We start from the raw sequence: 23453 nt of genomic DNA, 5'->3' as shown, positions 1-23453 counted from the left end.
TAGAATTCTATACCAGTATAAATATCTTTGAAAAATAAAAATAGTCCCAGAAGAATAAAAACTGATACAAACTGACATCAATAGAAGACACACACTAGAAGAAGTATACTAATGGGTACTCTTTAGGCAGAATGAAAATGATTCCAGATTGAAGTATGGAATAATTAGAGGAGGATGGACGATGGAGGAAGAAATAAGAGCAGTAAAAGGACAATTATGCCAGTAAATCTATATGAATACTAATTGACTAGACTACAATAGGAATGATTGTGAGGCACATAACATAAATACAGAATTAAAAAACATAACAACATAGCAGATAGGTGTTACCCTTTGCATTATCCAAGAAAAGGTAGAAGTATCAATATTATATTAGACCTTGCTAAATTAAGAAAGGATACTGTAAAGCAGTCACAAATTAGACTGGCTTTTCAACACCAAGAAAATAAGACAAATATAAAAAGAAAGTTGTCTTTAATGTGCTGAAATCATGTAACATAATCACAAACTGAGAATTCACTACCAACATACCTACTACTCAAACATATTCTTGTATTCTGGATATATTTCAAGCAGAAAAAAAAATGACCCTAAAGAGAAGATCTTATAGCAAAGACTCTAGTAAATATATAGTTAAATCTCAGTAAAACTGAACAAAATAATCATTTCTAATTATGAGGTTTAAGTAGAGAACTAAAGTAACATATAACCATATAAGTTAATGAGGATGGTAATCAGAGCTAAAACATTTTATGGTCCTAAATATTATTAAGGAAGAGACTATAGAAATTGCTCAATTTAGACTTTGTTAAGTATGCATGTTCAAATACCTAAGGTAACCTTAAAAAGAAAATACAGAGTTTAGTTTCAAACTAACAGAGAGCAAAATGTGGAATGGCAAAAAGTAAAAGAGTATACAAAAGCAGTTTCTGAGAGAAGGTTTTCCTTAAAACTTAAAGAAAACAGAGTGTTTGGGGGGAAAATGCATAAAGAAGTCAAAATTCTCTTTGAATCTGACATTAAAGAGAAAAAGAGAATCAACATGTCAATCATGCTTTGAAAATACCTCTGCTACTCTCATACTTACATTATAAATTCTAGGATAAAGCAACTTTATCACCACCAATTATGACTGAAGCTTTAATGGGAGACTATAAATAGATCAAATTTCTTATTGTATAATGGTTGGGGAAAATACTCAATTATTTCTCGGGTTGCTAATTAGCATACTCTACTTAGTATGCTACTTGTTTTCTAATATAAAACAGAAAATACTTGCCTTTTTATCTTCCGGGTTTAGTTGATTCATTAACATATTGACATTGTCAGTATTCCAAACCCAAGAATTACTTGTGAAATATTCAAGAAACACCATAGCTTTGTGAAGACGAGTTATTGTCTTCATCATCCTGTATTATAAGAAAAATTGAGATTCATAATTTGCATAGATAGGGAAAAATCTCATCACCACCCAGGGTACCAGTTTCTATTTTGAGACATTAACAATAAAATTGTAACACGTAATTCAATAAGTGTACCAAACCACCAGGAAATAAGAATATTTCTGCATCTTAGAAGAACATTCTATAAATCCAAAATGAATTTGATACAGCAGCAGTAAGTTTAAGCAGCAGTAATTGAATTTAAGCAGCAGTAAATGCCTAAAGAGAGTTCTGCTGATATATGAAATTAATTTTCAAAGGAAATGCAATACTTCAAGCTCAAATTTTCTACATACAATACTAAGCAAATAAATGGATTCAATTAGTATTCCTTTCCTTTTTGTTCCTTAAGCCACATTTTAGCTCAGCTGCATTTTACTAAGATTATCTGTGAATTCATAACATACTGTTCCATTATAATCTCAACTCTTCAGCATCATGGAAGCAAAGTATACAGAAATATTCATTTGCCATTTAGTCAACTCTCTCTATATATTTTAAATAACTTTCTCTTGAACACTAACGGGTTCCGTGATTGTCTGGACGTGCCATGAAATCAATGACTCATGTTGACAGCTTTCTGAAAAAAATATTCAAGATATTCACTCACCTTCCCAAGTCCCCAATATCCATCCTTATGGAAACAAGGGAGTTCGATACTTTTTTTGTTTCTTTTTAGAAGGGTGAAGGGCTTTAATCTTTAAATTTGTCATTTTATATATCATGGCTCACCATAAGTCATTGATATCGTAACACTAACCAGAAAAGCAACATCTATACAATAATAATTACCTATGATAAGTAGAGAAACGGAAGAAAGAACTTTTTGAAACAAAACACACACCAAAAATTCCTAACCTCTGGTAAACAGAAAAATTACGTGTGAAGTAATACTTAAAAAGAATTCTATTTATAGTCCCACAATAAGGAATAGCATTATATGCAGTTTAGAAGTCCCAAAATTATGGGCTTCAGAAACGGGGGAAATAGGAGAAAATTAGAACATTAGAAATGGGGGGGGAAATCAAAACAGTAACATTAGCTAAGAAATTCTGATGACACATACATTTAGAAAGAAACCCTAAATCCAGAATACTGAAAGAAAATGAGGCAACATGGACTATGTAAAGAAAAACTGTACTTCATGCAAGGAAGCAATTCCAAAATAAAACCTCCATTAAACACAAAAAGAATTATTGAGCATCAAAGGCTAAATGTGGACAGGAATAGTTCAAATAGAAAGTACTTGAAGGGAAAAAAAAAACAATTCATGCTGCTTTTAGAAAAGAGATTAGGCAATTTTTTTCTAAAAAACAACAAAAAGATTTAACAGATTTGTAATTAACACCCACTATCACAGCCAGTATAGTACACTTGAATCACACATATACACATATTTAATGTGATTTTCCAACATACATCTTACTAAAAAGTTTTTCTTCCTAACTCCTTTTTCACTGACAATTCTCACCTAGTCTTATTTTCAGATTCATTCAAGTGACAGAACTACCCTAAAACCAATCACTGATTCAGCCATAATGACAATAAAAAATTGGAGGGGGAGAAGGAAATCTGAAAGGTCATATATGTGTGAAGTTCACAGAATACTTATCAAGCAATAAAACTCTGGATTGAATACTATGGGGGATAAAAAGAAACTTAAAACTTTGCACCATCAATCTCTGGTTAAACATGCTGTAAGAGTAGATGCCTGGGACTACACTGCCATGTATGTTCTGAGTATTTATTCTTTATTACAGCAATCTGTAAAAAATAATCACAATCTTTTAGAGGCAGGCAAGATCTTAACGGTCATCTAGTCCAGGGTTTCTCAACCTCAGCACTGTAGACATTTTAAGGCAGATAATTATTTGTGGTAGGGGGCTGTCCTGTGCACTGTAAGATGCTCGGCAGCATCCCTGGTCTCTACCCACTAGATGCTAGTAGCACCCATCCCCCAGTTGTGATAACTAAAAACATCTCCAAAAATTGTCCAATGTCCCTTGAGGGAGGCAAAATTGTCCTCCACTGAGAATCACAAAGATAAAAAAATATCATATTCAGAGAAGTTAAGCTGGAGAAAGTTAAGCTAAATAATCAAAAAAAAAACCAAGACAATGGAAACATTTTTTTAAAATACCATTTTAAGAGTGATGAAATATCTACTACATTTCAAGAGCTAGAGTAAATAATTTATACTGCTTCTACATGTGATAATATCATGCATCTTAGTCCCCAGTGACTATTAACCAGGAATCCATATGATGTGTATACTTTTTAAATTATGTCAAGATATACAGTAAGTCAGATTTTTATCTAGCTGGTACTCAGAATAATGTAAATGAGTAAACTGGACATCACGAATGACATGACTGACATTAGTTTAATGCAGAAGTAGGCATTATATTAAGGCCCCAATATAAGGTATAGAGGCCAGTACCTTGCTCAGTAAATATCTGAACAAATTAAATAATATAAATTACATATTTACAAATATAAATTTAATTTAAATTTAAATTTAATTTAATATAATTTAATTTAATATAAATATAATTTATATTTGTAAATATGTAATTTATATTACATATAAATTAATATAAATTTGCTATATTTATATTTAACATTTATAATATTGCCTAAATAAAAAACCTTTATGTCTCTTGTTGCTTTCACAGTATAGGCTCCCAAAGCATTCCTGCTTTGATACTTAGGAAGCCTTGTACAGGACAAACCTCATGTAAGAAGATTCTTTATTTGATGTTTCCTATTTGTAGCAAATTTTAATTTCCAAAGGTGGCTGCAAATATTATCTCCCATCTTACATGTTCACCTATAATATCACCTTAATTATCACCCTATTAAGAGGTGAAGGTAACTTATACAAAAAGAATGAGGTGGAAGTGACACTGTGTGACTTCCGTGGGGAGGTAAGAAAAAGTGATGTAGCTTTCTGCCTTGCTCACTGGAATACTCACCCTTGAAGCCTTCAGAGGTCATGTATGCTGTCCAACTCCCCCTGAGGCTGCCAGGCTGTGAGGAGGCCCAAATTAGTCCACGTGTAGAGACCATATTGAGAGGCTCTGAGACTATATGAAGAGAGAAAGATGCCTGGCCACCCAGCTGCTCTGTACCCTTTCTCTCCTTTACCATTCCTACAGTGTACCTGCTCCAGCCCCTATGACTGCAACCACTTGAAAGATCCTGAGAAAAAACCACCCCATCAAAGGCTTCTAGAATTTCTGACCCACAGAAATCATGAACAATAAATGAAATGATTACTGTTTTAAGATACTAAGGTTGATGTCAATTAGATCTCAATTTTTTAAAAAAAGAAAGATAATAAATTTGAAAGATTTGCTATGCAGCACAAATAATGGGAACTGAAAGATTTGTTATGCAGCACAAATAATGGGAACAGGTATCAGTACTGGGAGTGAGGGACTGCTATAATAAAAATCTAAACATGCAGTACTGACTTTAGGATTAGGGGGCAGACAGAAACTGGAAGGCCCTGGAAACCACTGCTAAAACCTAGAAGGACCAAGAGCGTTAGTGGAAAAAATAAAAGGGCTCTAAGGAAACTGTTGGTGAGAGTTTCAAGGTAAGTGAGGAAAATAATGTTGGAAGTTAAAAGAACAAAATTGTCACCTGTGGTCACATGGAAAATGTATCTAATAAACTCGATGATCTAGCTAAGATTTCCTCAAAGATGATCTTAAAAAATGAACTATCTGTTTGGGTGCAATTTAGAAGGAATGTAAATTTCCAGCCAGGAATTCTTTAAGAAACATCTTCTGGGGATAGATCAAATCCAGAATGTAAATATAAGATTCTTTGTTAGGACCGCAGAAAGATTTAAGGTAGTATACTTCATAGAACCTTTCAGACAAACAAAAGTTTCACTCTAGATGTTAAAGACATGTCTTACATAAGCTCTATTGTTTAAGAGGCAGGATGTAAGAGTCTAAGGATCTAAGATTCAAGGGTGTTATCCCACAGCAACCTCATAAGGAACCCAAGATAGAGAAGGTTATGTCTCACAAAGATATGTGGGCTTTGGTATAATGGAGTGGATTGTTTTAAAATAGATACATGGAAAAAAAAAAATAGATACATGGGAAACCCACACAGTTTTAAAAGGAATCCTATGAGTTTACACTTAAGAGGACAGAGACAGTACCAAATGAGAAGAGGCCTCTGGATCAAGGGCCAGCAAACCAGAGCTTAGGGGCCAAATCCACCTGTTTTTGTAAATAAAGTCTGATTGGAACACAGTCATGCTTATTCATTTACACATTGCCTAAGGCTGCAGAATTGAGTAGTTACAAGATGGAAGCTACATTTAACAGCAGAGTTAAGTAGTTACAACAGAATCCATGGCTCACAAAGGCTAAAATATTTACTATATGGTCCTTTACAGAAAGTTTGCCAATCCCTGCCCTGAAGATTCCCAACTTTTTACAGGCAGGAAGTAGGGTACAAAGGCTACTCAGTTGCAAACACAGGCCATTTTTTTATGGGAAAAGAAGGATGACTCAGAGGGGAGAGCCAAAAGCCTCAGAAAACAACCAGGGAGTGGGAATGAGCCCTAACTAAGAAACCATCAAACGGGACCCTGCTGGAATGCAGAACTGTTATGGACCAGTGATTGCTGCGTGCCTCTCTTTTTCTCTCTTTCGAACAAGACTGTCTAAAGTATTTCCTATGCTTGTCTCACTATTATATGTTGGGTGGACGGGCAGCAGGTAACCTGTCACTTTAGTTCACAGGTTTTCAGATTAACACTTGAGGAACTATACCTGAAAAAACACTCCTAAAGAGCTTCATCCACAATTTACCAGATTTCGCTGACCACACTGGCTTCAAGCTGATGTCAGAGAGGTTTTGGGGGGAAAAGGCAAGAGTATTTTCCATGTAGGAGGAATATGAATTGTTTGCACCAGAGGCCTGACTATAGCAGACTGCACTTTCCAAAAATGGCTGCAACAATACCTTTCATCTCACCCGTTCATTTACAAGATGATCTTGACTATTCTCTATATCCCTTCTTCTTCAATCTTGGAGGATCTGTGACTCGCCTGTGACTAAAAGAGTGAGGTGGAAGTAGTGCTGCATGATTTCCTTAGGTAGGTCAGAAAATGCACGTAACTTCCACCTTGCCTGCTGAAGCACTTTTCCTTGAAGCCTTCAGTTGCCATGTAAGTAGTCCAATTCCCCTAAGGCTACCACTGGTCCTTGCAAAGAGACTCTATGAAGAGATCCTGACACAATATGAAGAGACAGTGATACCAGCTATTCCACTGCACGCCCCCCTTTCAGCTCCATCTGACCACAATCACATGAAAGACCTCTAAGACAAAGTTGCCCAGTGGATTCCTTCCTGAATTCCAGATCCTGAAAGAAATAAAATGACTACTGCTGTTTTAAGCCACTAAGTTTGAGATGATTTGTTATGTAGCAACATCTACTATAAATTATTTAATAAACTTTGGCTCTTCATTTTTTAAGTTTACTAAGCCCCATTTTCTGTGTAAAGCACTGTGATATATTTAACTTATTTTACTTTTTTGACCTAGTTTTGATTGTTCTGCTCTAATTTGCAACAACTTTATTAATATCAAGACAGCATCACTGCCATCACTCATAAATTTACACCTGCTTTTTAGCCACGAAAGAATGTTGCCAATGACAAATACTGTACTTTGCAGATCATTCTAGGAAAACTTGAAGATAGTTTTAATGTATTTTGGATCTTCTTTCCACTGAGTATTTCTTTACCTATTCTAAAGTTGTTCAATTCAACACCTCTCTTGTATTTCAATATTTAACATACAGGGTTAGAAACATAATGGACAACTGAATCCACAGAAAATTCCCTACATGTAACTCAGATCCTGATACACTATAACTGGAAGATACCTCACTTTTATTTTTTTGAGCAGTTGATGAAAGTTCTGGAATCAGCATCTTCTTTATACATAAATACTCAAATCCTGAATTCTCTAATCAAAGGCTCCACTATAATGCCAATGTAGTTAAAAAAATAAATATTTTATAGTATATTTCACTATAATTGTGGTAAAGACAGTAGGATTACTTTATTTAAGTTTGTGGGGTTTCAATAAAAAAGAAAAGAAAGAAAGGCCATAACAACTATAATAGAAAGTTTTCCATTTGTTAACTTTTGTTTTAAATTCTCAACCTTAAAAATTAGTCAAAAACGGTAATTACCATATTATAAGCTGAATAGGAAGCTGAGATAGCTCAAGCAGTTAATTTTCTAGAAGCATCCTAGGTTTTTTCATATAAAACTGCACAATCCACTTAAAGCAAAACATTTAACCCTTAATCCCCTATAAAACTCACCTCCAAGTTTTTAACGGGGAGAGAAGGGCTCAATTTCAGCTTATAATAACAATGACAACCTTGACGCTGGACATTTCCTACATTATGGGATTCTGGAGGATCAATGGCCCAATCAGATGAGATCCACAGTTAGTCTCCCCAAATATGCTTAATTTCTAAGAAATGTCCTAGCATCCTGACTGTGATTGTGATTAATCAGGTTAGTAATTCTAAAGGTAAAGCTCATGCTAGCGACTTTTTGTCTCTCCAGCAAGCTTCCACCACCTTACCAATACATAGTGTATTTACTGCTATTCTTCTTACCACGGTTTCTGACCTGTCAACCTGAGTGCAAGATCGAGCAATAATGCAGGTACTGTATGTCTGACACCCTTCCAATAATGAAGCAATAAGTTGTTGGAATACAACTTAATATTGGGGCGCCTGAATACTTGGTTTAAAGGATTCATCTTGAAGGAATGATTTAGATAATATCCTGTAGGAAAAATAAGCGTCAAAGCATTTTGAATGTTATTTGTTATTCAGAAAAAATAACCTGAAGTTAGACCTAGAATTCAGCACATGACAATAATTTATCATCCAAACTTTAGAACAGAGTGAATTATAATACTACCTTCGCTTTTCTGACAAATTCTTAAATTCAAGAGTCTTCTCATTCACAAAAGGCCATTAAGCCTTATCATAAGCATAAACAGAGTTAATATGCATTTTAGCGTAAGCATGGGTTGCTTAACAGTCAGAGGAACAGATAAGACAGAGCTAGTCACCATTACCTTGGGCTTCTTCCAGTCATCCTGAGGTAGATATCATACAGGAATGCTGGGGCCTTATGGCTTACAGCAATCCAGTAATGATATAAAAGGTGATTGGAGGTTAGATTTACATTGGGCCGTCTGAAGGCCTGTTCGAGAGGATTCCTCTTGAAAGTGGAAATTACATGGTATTCTGAGGAAGAAAAGTTGTGTAACAGCTTTGATAATAACCATGTAATGAAGTTTTGAAAAAAAAACAAAAACACGTTTTTACAAAGCAAAATATTTTACCAAAGATGTAACAGTTTGCTCATTTAAAAAACAAAGTTTTCTATTTTCTATAGTAGCTAAGAGAATATGGGTATTAGACTGCTGAACTCAAATGATTTTAGAACTGCCACTATTTATGAATTTTAATTAGATGAATGAATTTTTGCTAAAATTCACTCTTAAGAATCCTTTTAATGTTTTACCTACATCAGTTTACAATGTCAGTTTCTATATTTCACCTCTCATGATAGCTTCTTTCTTTCTGTTCCTCTTTCCAGATTCTTATTACTGTACTTACTTAAAAAAGAAAAGGGAAACCATCATCCTTTGCTTGTGAATAATTAAGTTGCTCAAATTAACATATATCAACAAGCTTAAAACAGCCTCAAATTAACTTCTGTTGCAATTTATTTAGGTTATGCAATATCAAAATAATCAAATCTATTATCATGTATGTTAATACTTCAATGGAAATGTATACTGGAATATTCACTAAAATAAAGCTCAACTTGATTTTTGCTAAACTTCATAACACAATGAAAGACTACAAAAAACCTAACTCATTAAAGTGTTTTAAAATTCTTAAAAGAATACAAATTATCATAAAATTAAAAGCACCCTAGATTTTCTTTTTCTTATATGCTCTAACAGTCAATCTTTCAACTGAAATAAAAATGCCATAAAAAACCCGAGGATGAAAGACAAAGATTTACTTTAAAATCAAATCACTCAAGGGTAACAAAAACTGTTCAATTAGAGGTAAAATAAGACCTAGTACTAAATCAACACTGTAAATACATTTTACTTTAAATTTGAAAACATAAACCAACAACTTAAAAATGATTCAATTTAAGTAGGCCTTTAAGTTATACTATTCCTATTCTAAAACAAGTAACATAGCATATACACTACCTGCTGTGAATCTGTGAATTTAAACAGATATAATAAATGTAATAGAAAATATTCTGGCAACATGTATTCTACTTGCTAATTCCTTCAGTTATTACTCTTAGGACAACTAGCTATCTCCTACAATATACCAACTCTTGTAGTTGGAAGTGATACTGCCTGTGAACAGGGAACATCAGGATTGAGAGTACCCACGAGGGAGGAAAAAAGCATTATTTCCATACCACGAGTATCTATAGGCGTTGCTGCAGATGGCAGCAGAGAAATAGTAAGGGTCAGACAAGGGTGGGATGAGGAAGGAATATACAGCAGGATATTTTAAAATTTATGAAACATTATTAAGGACCAAAAGGCAGTACTAGTAGATATTCTAACATGGCAATTAAAGTAAGAATAAATTGGTAACTGGTGGCTTTAATGCCTCATGGGTTATTCTAACGTAAAAACTCAGTGAACATTTTAAGTTCATTAAAATTTATTCTAACATTCAAAAACACAGGTAAAATCATACCAACTTCACCCCAGTGGAAAGGATTAGTGCTGCCTGTTGTACAATTATACACCATGATGTTTCTTGGTCTGCAAAGACAAAGATCAAAGCAATGAAACATAAAAAGAGGCTAAACTTAACCAATCTAAATCTTACATGATACTTAAGTAGGAAGAAATGAGGATGATGGGTACCTCTTCTACAGTGAATATTTAAAATATTATCTTTAAAGGATTAATTTTTGTGTCTGAACGACTATTTACACTACCCTTTTTCCCTATTCTACCAAAAAAATTATTTATAAAAAATAATATAGACTTCATATTTTCTTCTTTGTATTAGCAGGAGTGTCTGCTTTTCATGCGAGGAAAAAGAACAACAAACAACCTCAGCTCTTCCTATCTCCTTCCCATTTTCAGAGGCTCTAGCTGAAACAATTATGAATTGAGTTCCCTTTCACCAGAAACAATATATTCATATAATCATATCCCTCCTTTTTAAGATATAAAATACTGACTTCAAAAATAAGGGCAGTTTATTATTTAGAAAAAAAGTTATTAAGAAGCTTAGGTGTTTAGGCTTAGGTGTTACCTGTAAATGCTACTACTCTCTTTTAAAAGGAGGCCCATGAGTTGACTGAAGTGCTCTAGTGTGCATGTTTGATATATGTAAGCCATTCTCTGCGAATTTTAGCTCTTTATATATGCCAAGTTTATACCAAGTTCTAGTTTGGATTTTAAAAAAAACATGTTTTTTTTTAAAATTTCTAACGACCTTGTCCATCCTGTGGGCAGTACACAAGAATTTATGTTAATTCTTAATAATTGCTGACGGAACCACTTCATCGCCTATTTAAACCACCTCTTGCAGTTTAAAGTGATAATGCCTATATAATATTGCTATGGGTTAATAAAACTGATAAATATCAGTTATGAGGGATTATTTAACATTACTATTCCCATCTCAGTTACTATATATTTAACAAGTGACACTGTCATCTCATATACCTATTAACTCCGGAATACCAGGCTGCCGCAAGACTCATGTTGACAACTACATCTACAGGAACAAGATCTGCAAGGGCATTGTTGGAGGCACGCATTGTTCGAAGAATTCCTTTCCCTGCCTTTGTTGAAATTAAAAACAACACCTTAAGATATATAAGCCAAAGCACATATACACAATATACAGATACACAGAAAACAGAAAAAAAGTACAGAATATTCAATAAAACAAAAGGCTTACTTACCGCAATAAAGAGACCACTTGGTCCATTAAAGTTATCAATCCATCCCTAATACCAAAAATTAAAAAAAGGGAGGGAGCTTAGAAATATTATGAAACTAGAGATTTATCATTTGAAATCTATAACTCCACATACATACTTGGTAGTTTTCTTCTAAAAACTAAAAAACAGACTAGATTCAGGCCAGAATATTTCTCCCCATCTTAAATAGAAGCAGTCTTCCTCTGAGATTGCAAATGACTAAGTAAAATAGTTTTCAAAGGGGTACCTACTCTTCCATTAACTCTCTGCAAAGAGAATTTTATATCTGTCACATATTTTAGCTAAATGATGACTGTTTAAGTTTGATTTTGTGCTATTTACTAAGGCAGTAGCCTGAGACTGAGGGAAATGGTAAATCCTCCTCAAAATTACTGAATAAAACAGAAGAAAACAGAATAATGCCAAAGCAACAGAAGAGATACTATCATTTACTACCATTACAGAGACCTAAGTTTTTCCTAAATCAATTTATCTCTTATGTTTTCTCTTATTTCAGGGATTCACAAATACCATAATGCCTTGCTTTTCTACAGCAGATCACAGAAATCTCTTATCTTCCTTAGCTTGTAATCTATACAGGGAGGAGTCAACCTCTTGGAAGGCCTGCCTCTTTTTGGTACTAAAAAGCAAATGAAATAAAATAAGATCTGAATATTCTCATCTCTATTTCCTTCACCTCTGCAAGGGAAACTAATCTGCAAAGAATTTTAAACTCCAACAAACGTTGACGTGTCAGAGTCCAATCCCTCATCAATCATGAAGAAAACTCATGGTCTCCTTTGACTCCAGACAACACCATAGCCTTCGATTTAATTTTCAATTAACATTTTAAAAATTGATCTGCATATGTATACATACAGTATTACATTAGAAATAAAAGTACCAATAAGAGTGTCTCTTTCTACAAACGGAAACAACTTTGCCATAGTAAGCCATGTTCAGTAAACAAAACCTGCTCATAAAAAATTGCCAACTCTTTTTGTACAGAATTATGCCTTAAAATTCCCAATTCCAATTATTTACAAAGATTTCTAACAACTTACTGGAAAAGGTTCTTTCCAACTGGCACCAACAATTGATGGCCTTACAATCGCCACATTTAGCTTTGCTCCTTCTTGTTGTACAACATATTCTGCCAATGCTTTTGTGTATATGTATGTATTAGGTCTGTCTCCTATCAATTTTGGTGTGATGTCATTTACTAGGCCATCATCCATCCACCTGGTAAACAAAGAAATTGCATGCAAAAATATTTTCGGATGTTTTACTATAAAATGAAAAAACACTTTGCATATTTCAAACATATCTGTTGCTCTGACTCAAGTGATCTGACAACTTTTACTAAAAAAATGGAAATTAGCTTTACTTTCATTAAATATCAACCAGAACTCCATTCTCTCTTATATCCAGTCTCTATACCCACAAAGGTCTGAAAACCAAGAGTTCTTTAATAACTCATATGGTAGGTAGCAAAAGTGAATCAGAACTGATTTATGGTCTTTTTTTTTTTAAAAAAAACATCATTTAGTTGTACGTATTCATATACTTCATATGTGTTTGATGAGGGGTGCTACCCCGAATCCAGTTGAAGTTATTTCATATTACACAATACATAGATTATATTTCCTTTCTAAAGTCTAAATAAATTCCAAAATACATCTGGCCCCAAGGGTTTCAGATTAGGAATTACAGATTTGTGTATAATCACCATAACAGCATAACATGTAAATTATATATTTTAAATGAACATACATTTACAATCAACATAAAAGGTCTAGTAATCTAAATATTTAAGGTGAAGCACTAAAACTTGTTATGCTCTCACTAGCAACACTAACAAATACTGGGGTAAATGATAAAAATAAATTGAACCGTGCTATAAAAATTCAATTAGCAACCTACTGTGAAGTCACAAAATTCCTCCAATTCTCTCAGTGTCTCTGAAGAAAAGTTCTACTATGATAATCTGTAAGAGGAGGGTGATACGCTAGGTGATCTCTATAGTCTTTTCCAGTCTAAATTTCTAATTCCAAAACATTATGTACTTGTTTTCAGATAGTTTTTCTTCCTGTCTATAATACAATGCATACTTGTATGCATACTAAGTACTCTATCAGTGCACAAATGATACCCATACTAACTGATAAGGATGCATAAAATGGAGACTATCAAGATAAACTTTCTTCTGTATGTAGAAGTACTTTTTGCATGTAGAAGGAAAAGAACACTAACAAAATTGAAGGGAGGTTGCTACTCAACTTAGGAAAAATTCCATAGTGGAGATGAACTTTGAAAAATGGAAGAGAGAGCTGCTATATTAAAAAAAAACAAGGGCTTCCCTGGTGGCACAGCAGTTGAGAGTCCGCCTGCTGATGCAGGGGACACGGGTTCGTGCCCCTGTCCGGGAAGATCCCACATGCCGCGAAGCGGCTGGGCCTGTAAGCCATGGCTGCTGAGCCTGCGCATCCGGAGCCTGTGCTCCACAACAGGAGAGGCCACAACGGTGAGAGGCCCGCATACCGCAAAAAAAAAACCAAACTAGCTAAACCAAGGAAAGACTTTTAGAGTCAGTAAGCCTCATCACTGGAGTGAGTTTACAGAGCCAATCTATGAGTTATCCTAAAATTATCTGTTGGCCAGTTGGTCAGATTTCTTTGTAAGCAAAGAAAGGAAATAATAGAATTAGAAGGTTATAGGCTCTTTCTCAGCAACTTCGATGTCTGGCTATACAAACTGCTAATAAGAGAAAAAGTAAAAAGATTTATTAACTTCCACACCCAGCTGTTCCCAGAGATATTAAACACTTCTGCCTACTGACCTGAGGAAAATGAGGTAGACATTTGGGACAATCTAAGAAACGAATTAGAAAACAGAAACCAGGGAACTGCCATAAGAATGTCTCAGTAAGCTCCCATACTTATTAGTTTCCTTACAAATCTGTCCACTTCCTCATATTTCCAGGAAAGCTTTAAAGAAATGGACTTATGTGTTTATTTTAGAAGAAAACTTGGAGAAGGAGCTACCAACATTCTGTAGCACCCTTGGGAAGAAAAGAATTCGACTGAAAAAACAGGGGATGGTAACTGAAGAGCTGAACGTGAATAGGATTCCTTGGAATAAAAGAGACCGAAAAGCAAACAGAATAAAGGAGGAAAAAGCTCACAGGAATATTATATGAGGATTAACAAATATGTGAAGATACGGATACTGGAATTTTCTATAATTATCGTCTATAAAAGACCCTTTATTTATTCTTGCTCTGATCCTGTTTGTTTGTTTCACTCGATGAGAAAGTAAAGGCTGAAGCAAATGAAATCTTGGCTATGCCTATTTGTATCCATCAAATGCAAACATTTCTCAAGTAATAATTGATGACAGGATCCTAGTCCTCAGAAAGATGACAAACAACAACACTAGGAGTATCAATTAAAGGACCATGACTCCTCCGATTCCCTAATAATTCAAGGCCTCTCTGCAGATATACAGTTGACACTTGAAAAACATGGGGTCGGAGCGTTGACTGCGTTGACTGCGCAGTCAAAAATCCACATATAACTCTACAGTCAGCCCTCTGTATCATGGTTCTGCATCAAAAGATTCAACCAACTGCAGACTGTGTAGTACTAGAGTACTTATTTATTGAAAAAAAATCTGTGTATAAGTGAACCCACATAGTTCAAGCCCGTGTTGTTCAAGGGTCAACTGTACTCCATTGGGCAAAAAAAAAGGATAATCTTTTAATAAATTAGATCTTGCTATTAAATAGGCAGTCATTAGTCTCCATGGATATCAGGCACTTCTTAGCAGCTAAGATTGATTCCTTGGAAAAACGGAGACTCTAATACCATGGATGAGTTGTTCAGAGGCTTTCCTCCAACCATCACACCTGGTCAAAAGTGAAAGCTCTACACTGACTTTACACATTGACTTTATGGAGAGTCATTTAGGTACAAATCTATACAATAAAAAGAACACAGTAGATACATAATAATTTGCTGAATAAGGAAGAGGTAAATGTATACATAAGCGTGGGTGGAGATTTACAGAGAAAGAGATAGAAACTGAAACAGACCAAGAGATACATGTAAATAGATAAACTCGGATCCAAAGTTTGGGGTCAAAGCAAATGTATATAAATTTCAAACAAACGTACTCTAAAGAATCAATCAGCTTCTTGGGATCCACAGGGGGTGGATAGACTACTTCATCAATATGCTTTCGATTGCAGTAGGCATATGCCGTTGATACATGCATGAACACTTCCAGATTCTTCATCTGTTGTGCAAGCAGAATAAGCTGTCGTGTAGCAATCACATTTAACTGAACAGCATCTCTGTAAAAGAAAAAGTGACAATAAAAAATTGGGAAGCTGTGTCATTTTTTCACCTGTTAAAAAAATCTTATTTCCATTTTAGAGCATCAGAGACAGAAAGGGACAAAGAGGTTTTTGTTTCTTTACAACTGATCCCTTAGCTCAGATTTTGTGTGTTATTTCAACATGAAGTACAACCATTCTACCAGCTGTGTTTAAACTTTTTCTGATTATAAAATAAACTTCATATTAGGATTGTAAAAATAAAAGCACAAATTAAAAATTTTAAATTACCCAGAAATAGACACAAATAATTTCAGTCTTTGGCTTTTATGCATACATTTTTGAAGTCATTTTAGACTTCTTTTGCCTCTTGATTTTTGAAAGCATACTGTTTTATGAATGGCTATACCACCAGGAGAAGTAAGAATCATTGAGTAATTTTAAAATGCTATGGTAGAGTCATCAATAAGGGTAAAACAGTCAAAGAAAACTCAAAAACATTAAATTATATTAATATATAATCAAGTAAAAGTATGTTTACTTCTCTCTTTGTAGTAATTAACCCAAACACCTTTTTAAGACTACCTTACAAAATTCAAAGGGGTGTTATAATACATTTGTTACAAGAGGCAAATGCAAGACCCCAAGATGACCTATATATTCCCTTCCTGAAGTTTATTTGAGGTAAATAATTTCACAAATGCAAAAGTATATATGCAGAAAAATAATCGATGAAGCATCATCTAGTAATAGCAAAAGCCTAGAGAGCTCAAATATTCACTATGAAATGGTATAATAAAGTAGGTATCTTATCACAACGAAAGAATACAGCCATTAAATAACTGACAACTATAAAAACATGGAAAATCTGTGTGAATAATATTTTTTAAATATATAGATTATGAAGTGAAACAGGATTAAAAACAAGACTCTGGAATAAGACCTGGGTTCAAACCCTGGTTTAGCCTGCCTATCAGCTAGGATTAGGTGACCTTGTAAAGTCATTCAAGCACTCAGGCCTCAATTTCTTCATCTGTAAAGGAGAATACGTAATGGAGACTAACTACTAAGATTTGTATAAAGTTAAATTAAACAAAACAGCTTGCAAGTATTCAGCATTATTCTTAACATAGTCCCAAAATAGGCATTCAATAAATATTACTTAAGGGGTGGATAGTTTTTGCTTTCTATTATACTTTTGTTTATAACTTACTTGAGGGAAAAAAAGTTGAAATACCCCAAACCAGTAATACTGTGAAAAAACTGGCAAAGTAATACACTGTTGGTGACACTATAAACTGATACAACTGATCCGAAAGAGACTAGGACAAAGTACCAGGAATTACAGAAATGACAGAGTTATTAATCTAGTTAACCCACTGAAATTAACTGAGGAAAAACTTGTTCTAACCGTAATTTTTCAAACAGAAAGAAATTAAGATTCCTTAAATTTGTTTTTTGGGTTTTTTGGTTGTGTTTTTGCTTTTGTGTTTTAATTGAAGTATACTTGATTTCCAACGTTGTGTTAGCTTCTGGTGTACAGCAAAGTGATTCAGTTATACATATATATTCTTCTTCATATTCTTTTCCATTATGGTTTATTACAGGATATTAAATATAGTTCCCAGTGTATACATTAGGACCTTGTTGTTTATCCATTCTATCTATAATAATTTGCATCCTCTAGTCCCTAACTCCCAATCCAACCCTCCCCCGCCCCTACCCCTTGGCAACCATAAGTCTGTTCTCTATGTCTGTGAGTCAGTCTGTTTTGTAGTTCATTTGTGTCATATTTTAGATTCTGCATATAAGTGATATCATATGGTATTTGTCTTTCTCTTTCTGACTTACTTCATGTAATATGATAATCTCTAGGTCCATCCATGTAGTTGCAAATGGCGTTATTTCATTCTTTTTCATGGTTGAGTAATATTTCTCTCTCTCTCTCTCTGTGTACACACACACACACACACACACACACACACACACACCACCACATCTTCCCTATCCATTCATCTGCTGATGGACATTTAGGTTGTTTCCATGTCTTGGCTACTGTAAATAGTGCTGCTATGAACACAGGGTTGCATATATCTTTTTGAATTATAGTTTTGTCCAGATATATGTGCCCAGGAGTGGGACTGCTGGACCATATGGCAACTCTGTTTTTAGTTTTTGAGGAACCTGCATATTGTTCTCCATAGAAATTGGCTGCACCCATTTACATTCCCACCAACAGCGTAGGAGGGTTCCCTTTTCTCCACACCCTCAGAAAAATTCCCTATATTTGCTATATTAAGTGAACATGACATAAATTACAGTATAGTAACATGATGAAATATCATATCATGAAAATTATAACTATGAAAAAGTTAGAAATATGGAAATTGTTTCAATAAGTAAAATTACAAATTCTATGTTTACGTTTTATGGAAAACAACGTATTTTCAAAGAGAAACCACAAGAAAATTTTTTTAAAAAATAAAAATAGTTTTGAGTACTTTCTGAAATTCTTACATTTTCAGTATTTAAGAAGAAAAAAATCCAACTGTTCTTTTAAAAGGCCAGGATATGTCACAGATAGAATCTGGTCTACTTGACTGTAAAGTAGTTCTTTGATGCGTATCACATTTGCAAAACAGTGGGAATGGGGAGGGTACTGTTTTCGAAAAGGTATACAGAGAATATCCTGTTACAGGTTTCTGAGGACAGAACAACAAGTTCTGGGTCACTAGGAATAAGAAGTAATTCATGAGAGGAAAAACTCTTGGGACTTATTTTTTCTTTTAATTTAATATTATCTGAGAACCTATGAAAACATACTAAAAGGAAAAAAAATTTTTTTAATGGACTAATTGGGCTGGGATCTTAAAAACATGAGTGTATCTTTTTCCTTCCTTATCTGTTTAAATAGATATCCAGCAAAAAAGACGTTTCACAGAGAGGATACTGTCCACTAGACTATAAGGCAATGTGCTATTTTCTTTTGCATTTGCAAAACAATAGTGGTAGGGAGAGTGATGTTTTGGGAACAGAACACAAAGGATATTTTGTTACAGGTTTCTGAGGATGGTGACAGAATTTCTGGGTCACTGAAAATAAGGAATAACTTGAGAGAGGAAGCACTCCTGAGCTTTGCCTACTCACCTCTTCCCATCCATCCGCACCTGACAGCACAAACCTGAAGGCATTTTGTGCCCATGTAAATAACTTAGTATCTCTGCCAGGCTAGTATCCTCATTCTGTTTTACTACCATCCAATTTGTACACCTTGAACTTTAGGCTGAGACCCTGAAATGTTAGATCTGAAAGCATTTAGCAGTACCAAACAAACATAAAGTTCTCACTATGTTTTGGTTATGGGTATTCATAAACGCATCTTATATAACACTGGCTTTTTGGGGGGAGAGCAAAAATGAACAAATCTTTGTAATTATGGTCTATCACTAATGTACACATAGAAACCACTTTAATAAAGGAAAAAGCTCAACTTGAACTGCCAATAAAATTTCTTATTCACCTGTCTTCTATTGACATATTGGGTTGTTCAAAATCTATGCTGATAACACTTTTAAGACCTTAAACCAGAGATCATGCTTTGCTTGACAGACACCTGTGAGCTTATTAAAAATGCAGATTGCTGGCCCTCATCTTCAGACACTTTTTTTTTTTTTTTTTTTTTTTGCGGTACGCGGGCCTCTCACTGTTGTGGCCTCTCCCGTTGCGGAGCACAGGCTCCGGACGCGCAGGCTCAGCGGCCATGGCTCACGGGCCTAGCCGCTCCGCGGCATGTAGGATCTTCCCGGACCGGAGCACAAACCCGTGTCCCCTGCATCGGCAGGTGGACTCTCAACCACTACGCCACCAGGGAAGCCCTTAAATCACATCTTATATAAGCTCCCCAGGCCATTCTGATCTCTTCCTCATCACTCCCTTCCCCACCTCTGAGAAAATACTACCTACATGAGATCTCATCACTATACTGCTGCTGGTTTTTTTTTAACTTAATGAAGATATAGAAACAGATGTCTATTAAGGGGACAATTAATCAATCAGGGTAGGGGATCCAGTCGTTTGTAATTTAAATCACACCCTAGGCTCTTATTAAAAATGAGGATTCCTGGGTATTATCTCAAAACTAGAGGGTCTGAATTTGGCAAATACAGTCCAAGACTATGCATTTTTAACACATTTTCCAGTAATCCTTAAGATTCATAATACATTCTAAAGTTTGAGAATCCATGCCCTTAGGCTCAACAGTTTCTTGATCTTTTCTAAATCATCTATCTTTACTTCCACTCCTTTCTGAACACCTACTCTCATATTCATACCCTGGGCCCTCTCACCCAAAATTGCTCTAGCTCTAAAATCTCATACTATGAATTTTCCCCAGACCACACTATCTGTCCTCCCATTTCTGCCCTTAAGCCTGTTTTCTGTCCTCATCATGGTCTTTAGTCTCCTGATACTTCTTTACTCTCAAGTCCAATGGCCCTGTTCTACCTTCACTTTCCTTACTAAGAGATACCATAACTATGGTCAACTATTTAAGTAACTCCCTTTATTATCCTCAATATCACTCTCTCCTCAACTTTTGTCAGTATTTCTTTATAATTCCTAATCTTGATATCCATTTTTTCCCACTTCAAGATTTATAGACCACCGTATCTGAAAATAAATGAGCTCTGCCACCTCTCAACTCTCATAGCACTTTAATGTATGCTCTTCAGTAACTCCACATTTTCTATCCTATTTTATGGTTATTTAAGTATATTCCATTTCCTCTAATAGACAATATGGACTTTGCAAATAGGATCTGTGTACAATTTATTTTGATTTCTCCCAAAATACAGAGTATAATGTTGGGAGTAAAATCTGGATTTTCTTGTCCTGGTAGTAAAGGCTCTGAACCATTTTTTATTTGTGGGCTAACTTAAAAAGTGGCTATAAAGAATAATTGTTTTGTAAGTAGTTATTATATGTCAACCTACAGTATTTTAGAATGTTGTAGTATCACCACTTAGACATCAATATCCATTAAAATTGCTCCACAGAAAACAATAATTTCAATTAATGACTAGGATTAGGTCAGTAAATATGCATGCCCTGACAAGGAAGAGAAGAACAATAAATTTTCTTGTTCATCTGTCTACCTCCTTCCACTATGGCATCTCTAGTGAAAGAAGAAAGAATAATAATAAAAAGATTTCCCTTTTGTTAATGGTAACTTTGCTTACCCTGAGGGGAGAAAGAGGAGAGAACATTCCCCAAAAGTATTACACTTTGGTTCTCCTCGTTACTTGGATGAGTTTCACCCTAATGAATGTTGCCTGTTTGTAAAACAATTTCCCCTTCAAAAGCATCTGATTTTCCCTTTGAGGACTATACCATAATTATCAAGTATCTATATACCTTTTTCCTTGAAAACAGTTTCATAAGGCTATGTGAACTCTTTCTTTTGGTTACGAAAAAAATGAAAGCTAGAACTACAGGGAAAAATACCAGTTAGATGGACTATTTCATATTAAAAACCTACCTGTAACCGCACTATCCAAATATAATAACTGGCCAATATTAAAAGATATGTATAAAAATACACATTTATGTACATACATATTTTATGAAAATGAGATTATACTATAGTTCTAATAAGATTCTTTTGTCACTTTTGAATCCTGGACACATAATTGCTGCATAAAAAGAAATAAAATGTAAATAAATTATTACCACCAGATAATAAAGGATAAAGTCAAGATTAGAACTAAGGTGTGTAATTCCAAAGCTCACGCCCTCTCCATTATACAGTGCTGCCTCAGCTTCCTCAAGTATAAAATGGATTTGACCATTATATTACATTGGGTAACATTAAGCATGGAATGAAATAATGAGCGAGAAAACACCCTGAAACTATAAAGCATTGTTGGAGGAATCTAAGGGACTATTATAGTGTCCTTACCTGCAATATAGGCAAAACTCACTGTAATGCTTTGGCACTGAACTGTCATGTTATATACACTGTCGATTAAGGTTTACACTTCTACACATAGACAATATGGGGGATAATCTCAAAACTCTTTACAATCAGAATTGAACTTAAAAACATTTTAAGAAGGCCTTCAAGCAATTATGAAACCTAAAGAAGTGTGCACCATTTTAATTGATATAAGACCATACAATTAGATTAACATTATAAAACTGTATATAACATCAAAAAATGCTCTGAATTAAGCACCATTATCTGAAATGTGTATTTGTTAGATTTTTAAAAACACAGTGACCATTTAAAATGTTATTTTTTTCTTGAAATAGGGCACCTTGAAGGAAGTCCAAACCGTTTTTAAAGTAAACCTATATCCAATGTACCCTGCCCTTAACACAGATACCAAAGTTTTAAAACAAAAACAGGGTATGACTTCAATGTATAAGCCATTTCATCTTACTCTGCAAAACCTGAGCCTAACTTTTTAAAATTTTCAGATGAATATGTGTGAAGTAGACAAAGCTGCTGGGGTATACACTTCTGAAAGAATGGAGGGCAGAGGAAATAAACATTATTAGTTGTTAAGGCTAATATTCCTACCCAAGGGAAACTTCTCTTTCTTCTACGCCACACTTCCCATTTCTTGCCTCCTCCCTGCCCCATATATAAATTTATGGCAACTTCTAATAAACATATACTAGCTATCCGATGTTTTTAAACTGTTAAGAAGAGAAAGAAAATTCTTTTAATACTCTGTAGGACACAGAATGCTACAATTAACGGAGAGCAAACATTTTCAAAACACTTTCAAATGACTTGACTAAAAAGTAGAATTCAAATTAGATCTTTTAACTGTGCTGCGGTTCAAATATCATATAAATACCTTTACTTACCTCAAGTTTTCATTAAACCTTACTGTAGCTGCACAGTGGAATATAATATTGGTAGACTCTATGATGATCTCTTTATCTTCTTCACTAAGAGCCAGTTTAGGTTGGGTGAGTTCACTGTTGACTGCTATAATTTTCTCCCTAAAATCTGGATTTTCATCTCTCAATCTGTCAAAAAGCTATCAAAGGGGAAAAACATTTTAGGGCAGTATTTTTCAACTTTCTAAAACCCATCATCACCACCTTTTCCTCCCCCAAGGATCACTATTTTTTAAATTTCCACTACGTGAATCCTAAGGTTGCTTAAATTGCTATCACTCTGCATGAAAAACACTCTATGGGGTCCACATTGTTATCCCCATTTTATAGATGAGGAATCTGAGACACAGAGAGGTTAAGTAACTTGCCAAAGGACACAGGGCTGGTAGCTTGCAGAGTTAAATTTTAACTGTCCATGCCTTTGTTGATTAGATATTATCTCTCAGAATAGACATAAGCAGCACAGACATCAGAACAATGTTTAAAATGATCATCCAGGGACTTCCTGGTGGTGAAGCGGTTAAGAATCCACCTGCCAATGCAGGGCACACGGGTTCGATCCCTGGTCCGGGAAGATCCCACATACCGCGGAGCAACTAAGCCTGTGCATCACAACCACTGAGCCTGCACTCTAGAGCCCACGAGCCACAACTCCTGAGCCTGTGTGCCACAACTCCTGAGCCTGTGTGCCACAACTACTGAAGCCTGCACA

General features: G+C 34.8%; 1 protein-coding gene across 4 annotated transcripts in view; it reads right to left on the bottom strand.

Moving 5' to 3' along the window:
- The window catches only part of FAR1 (fatty acyl-CoA reductase 1), a 91921-nt gene that overhangs the window by 25846 nt on the left and 42622 nt on the right, over window positions 1-23453 (bottom strand). For all 4 annotated transcript variants that reach the window (XR_003791495.1, XM_029208629.1, XM_029208630.1 and 1 more), the window contains 8 exons: window positions 22706-22881; window positions 15671-15850; window positions 12561-12738; window positions 11479-11523; window positions 11237-11355; window positions 10251-10318; window positions 8582-8753; window positions 1280-1409 (listed from right to left, as the gene is read on the bottom strand). Coding sequence is in view for 3 of the 4 variants with exons in the window: in XM_029208629.1 (XP_029064462.1) it covers window positions 1280-1409; window positions 8582-8753; window positions 10251-10318; window positions 11237-11355; window positions 11479-11523; window positions 12561-12738; window positions 15671-15850; window positions 22706-22881 (1068 nt within the window). In the remaining variant the exon portion in view is untranslated. The remainder of the gene's footprint in view (window positions 1-1279; window positions 1410-8581; window positions 8754-10250; window positions 10319-11236; window positions 11356-11478; window positions 11524-12560; window positions 12739-15670; window positions 15851-22705; window positions 22882-23453) is intronic.

The sequence above is a fragment of the Monodon monoceros genome, unplaced genomic scaffold (genome assembly GCF_005190385.1).
Source record: "Monodon monoceros isolate NGI ecotype Baffin Bay Population unplaced genomic scaffold, NGI_Narwhal_1 Super_Scaffold_7, whole genome shotgun sequence".
Taxonomy (NCBI): domain Eukaryota; kingdom Metazoa; phylum Chordata; class Mammalia; order Artiodactyla; family Monodontidae; genus Monodon; species Monodon monoceros.
This window is presented reverse-complemented; position numbering and strand designations above follow the sequence as displayed.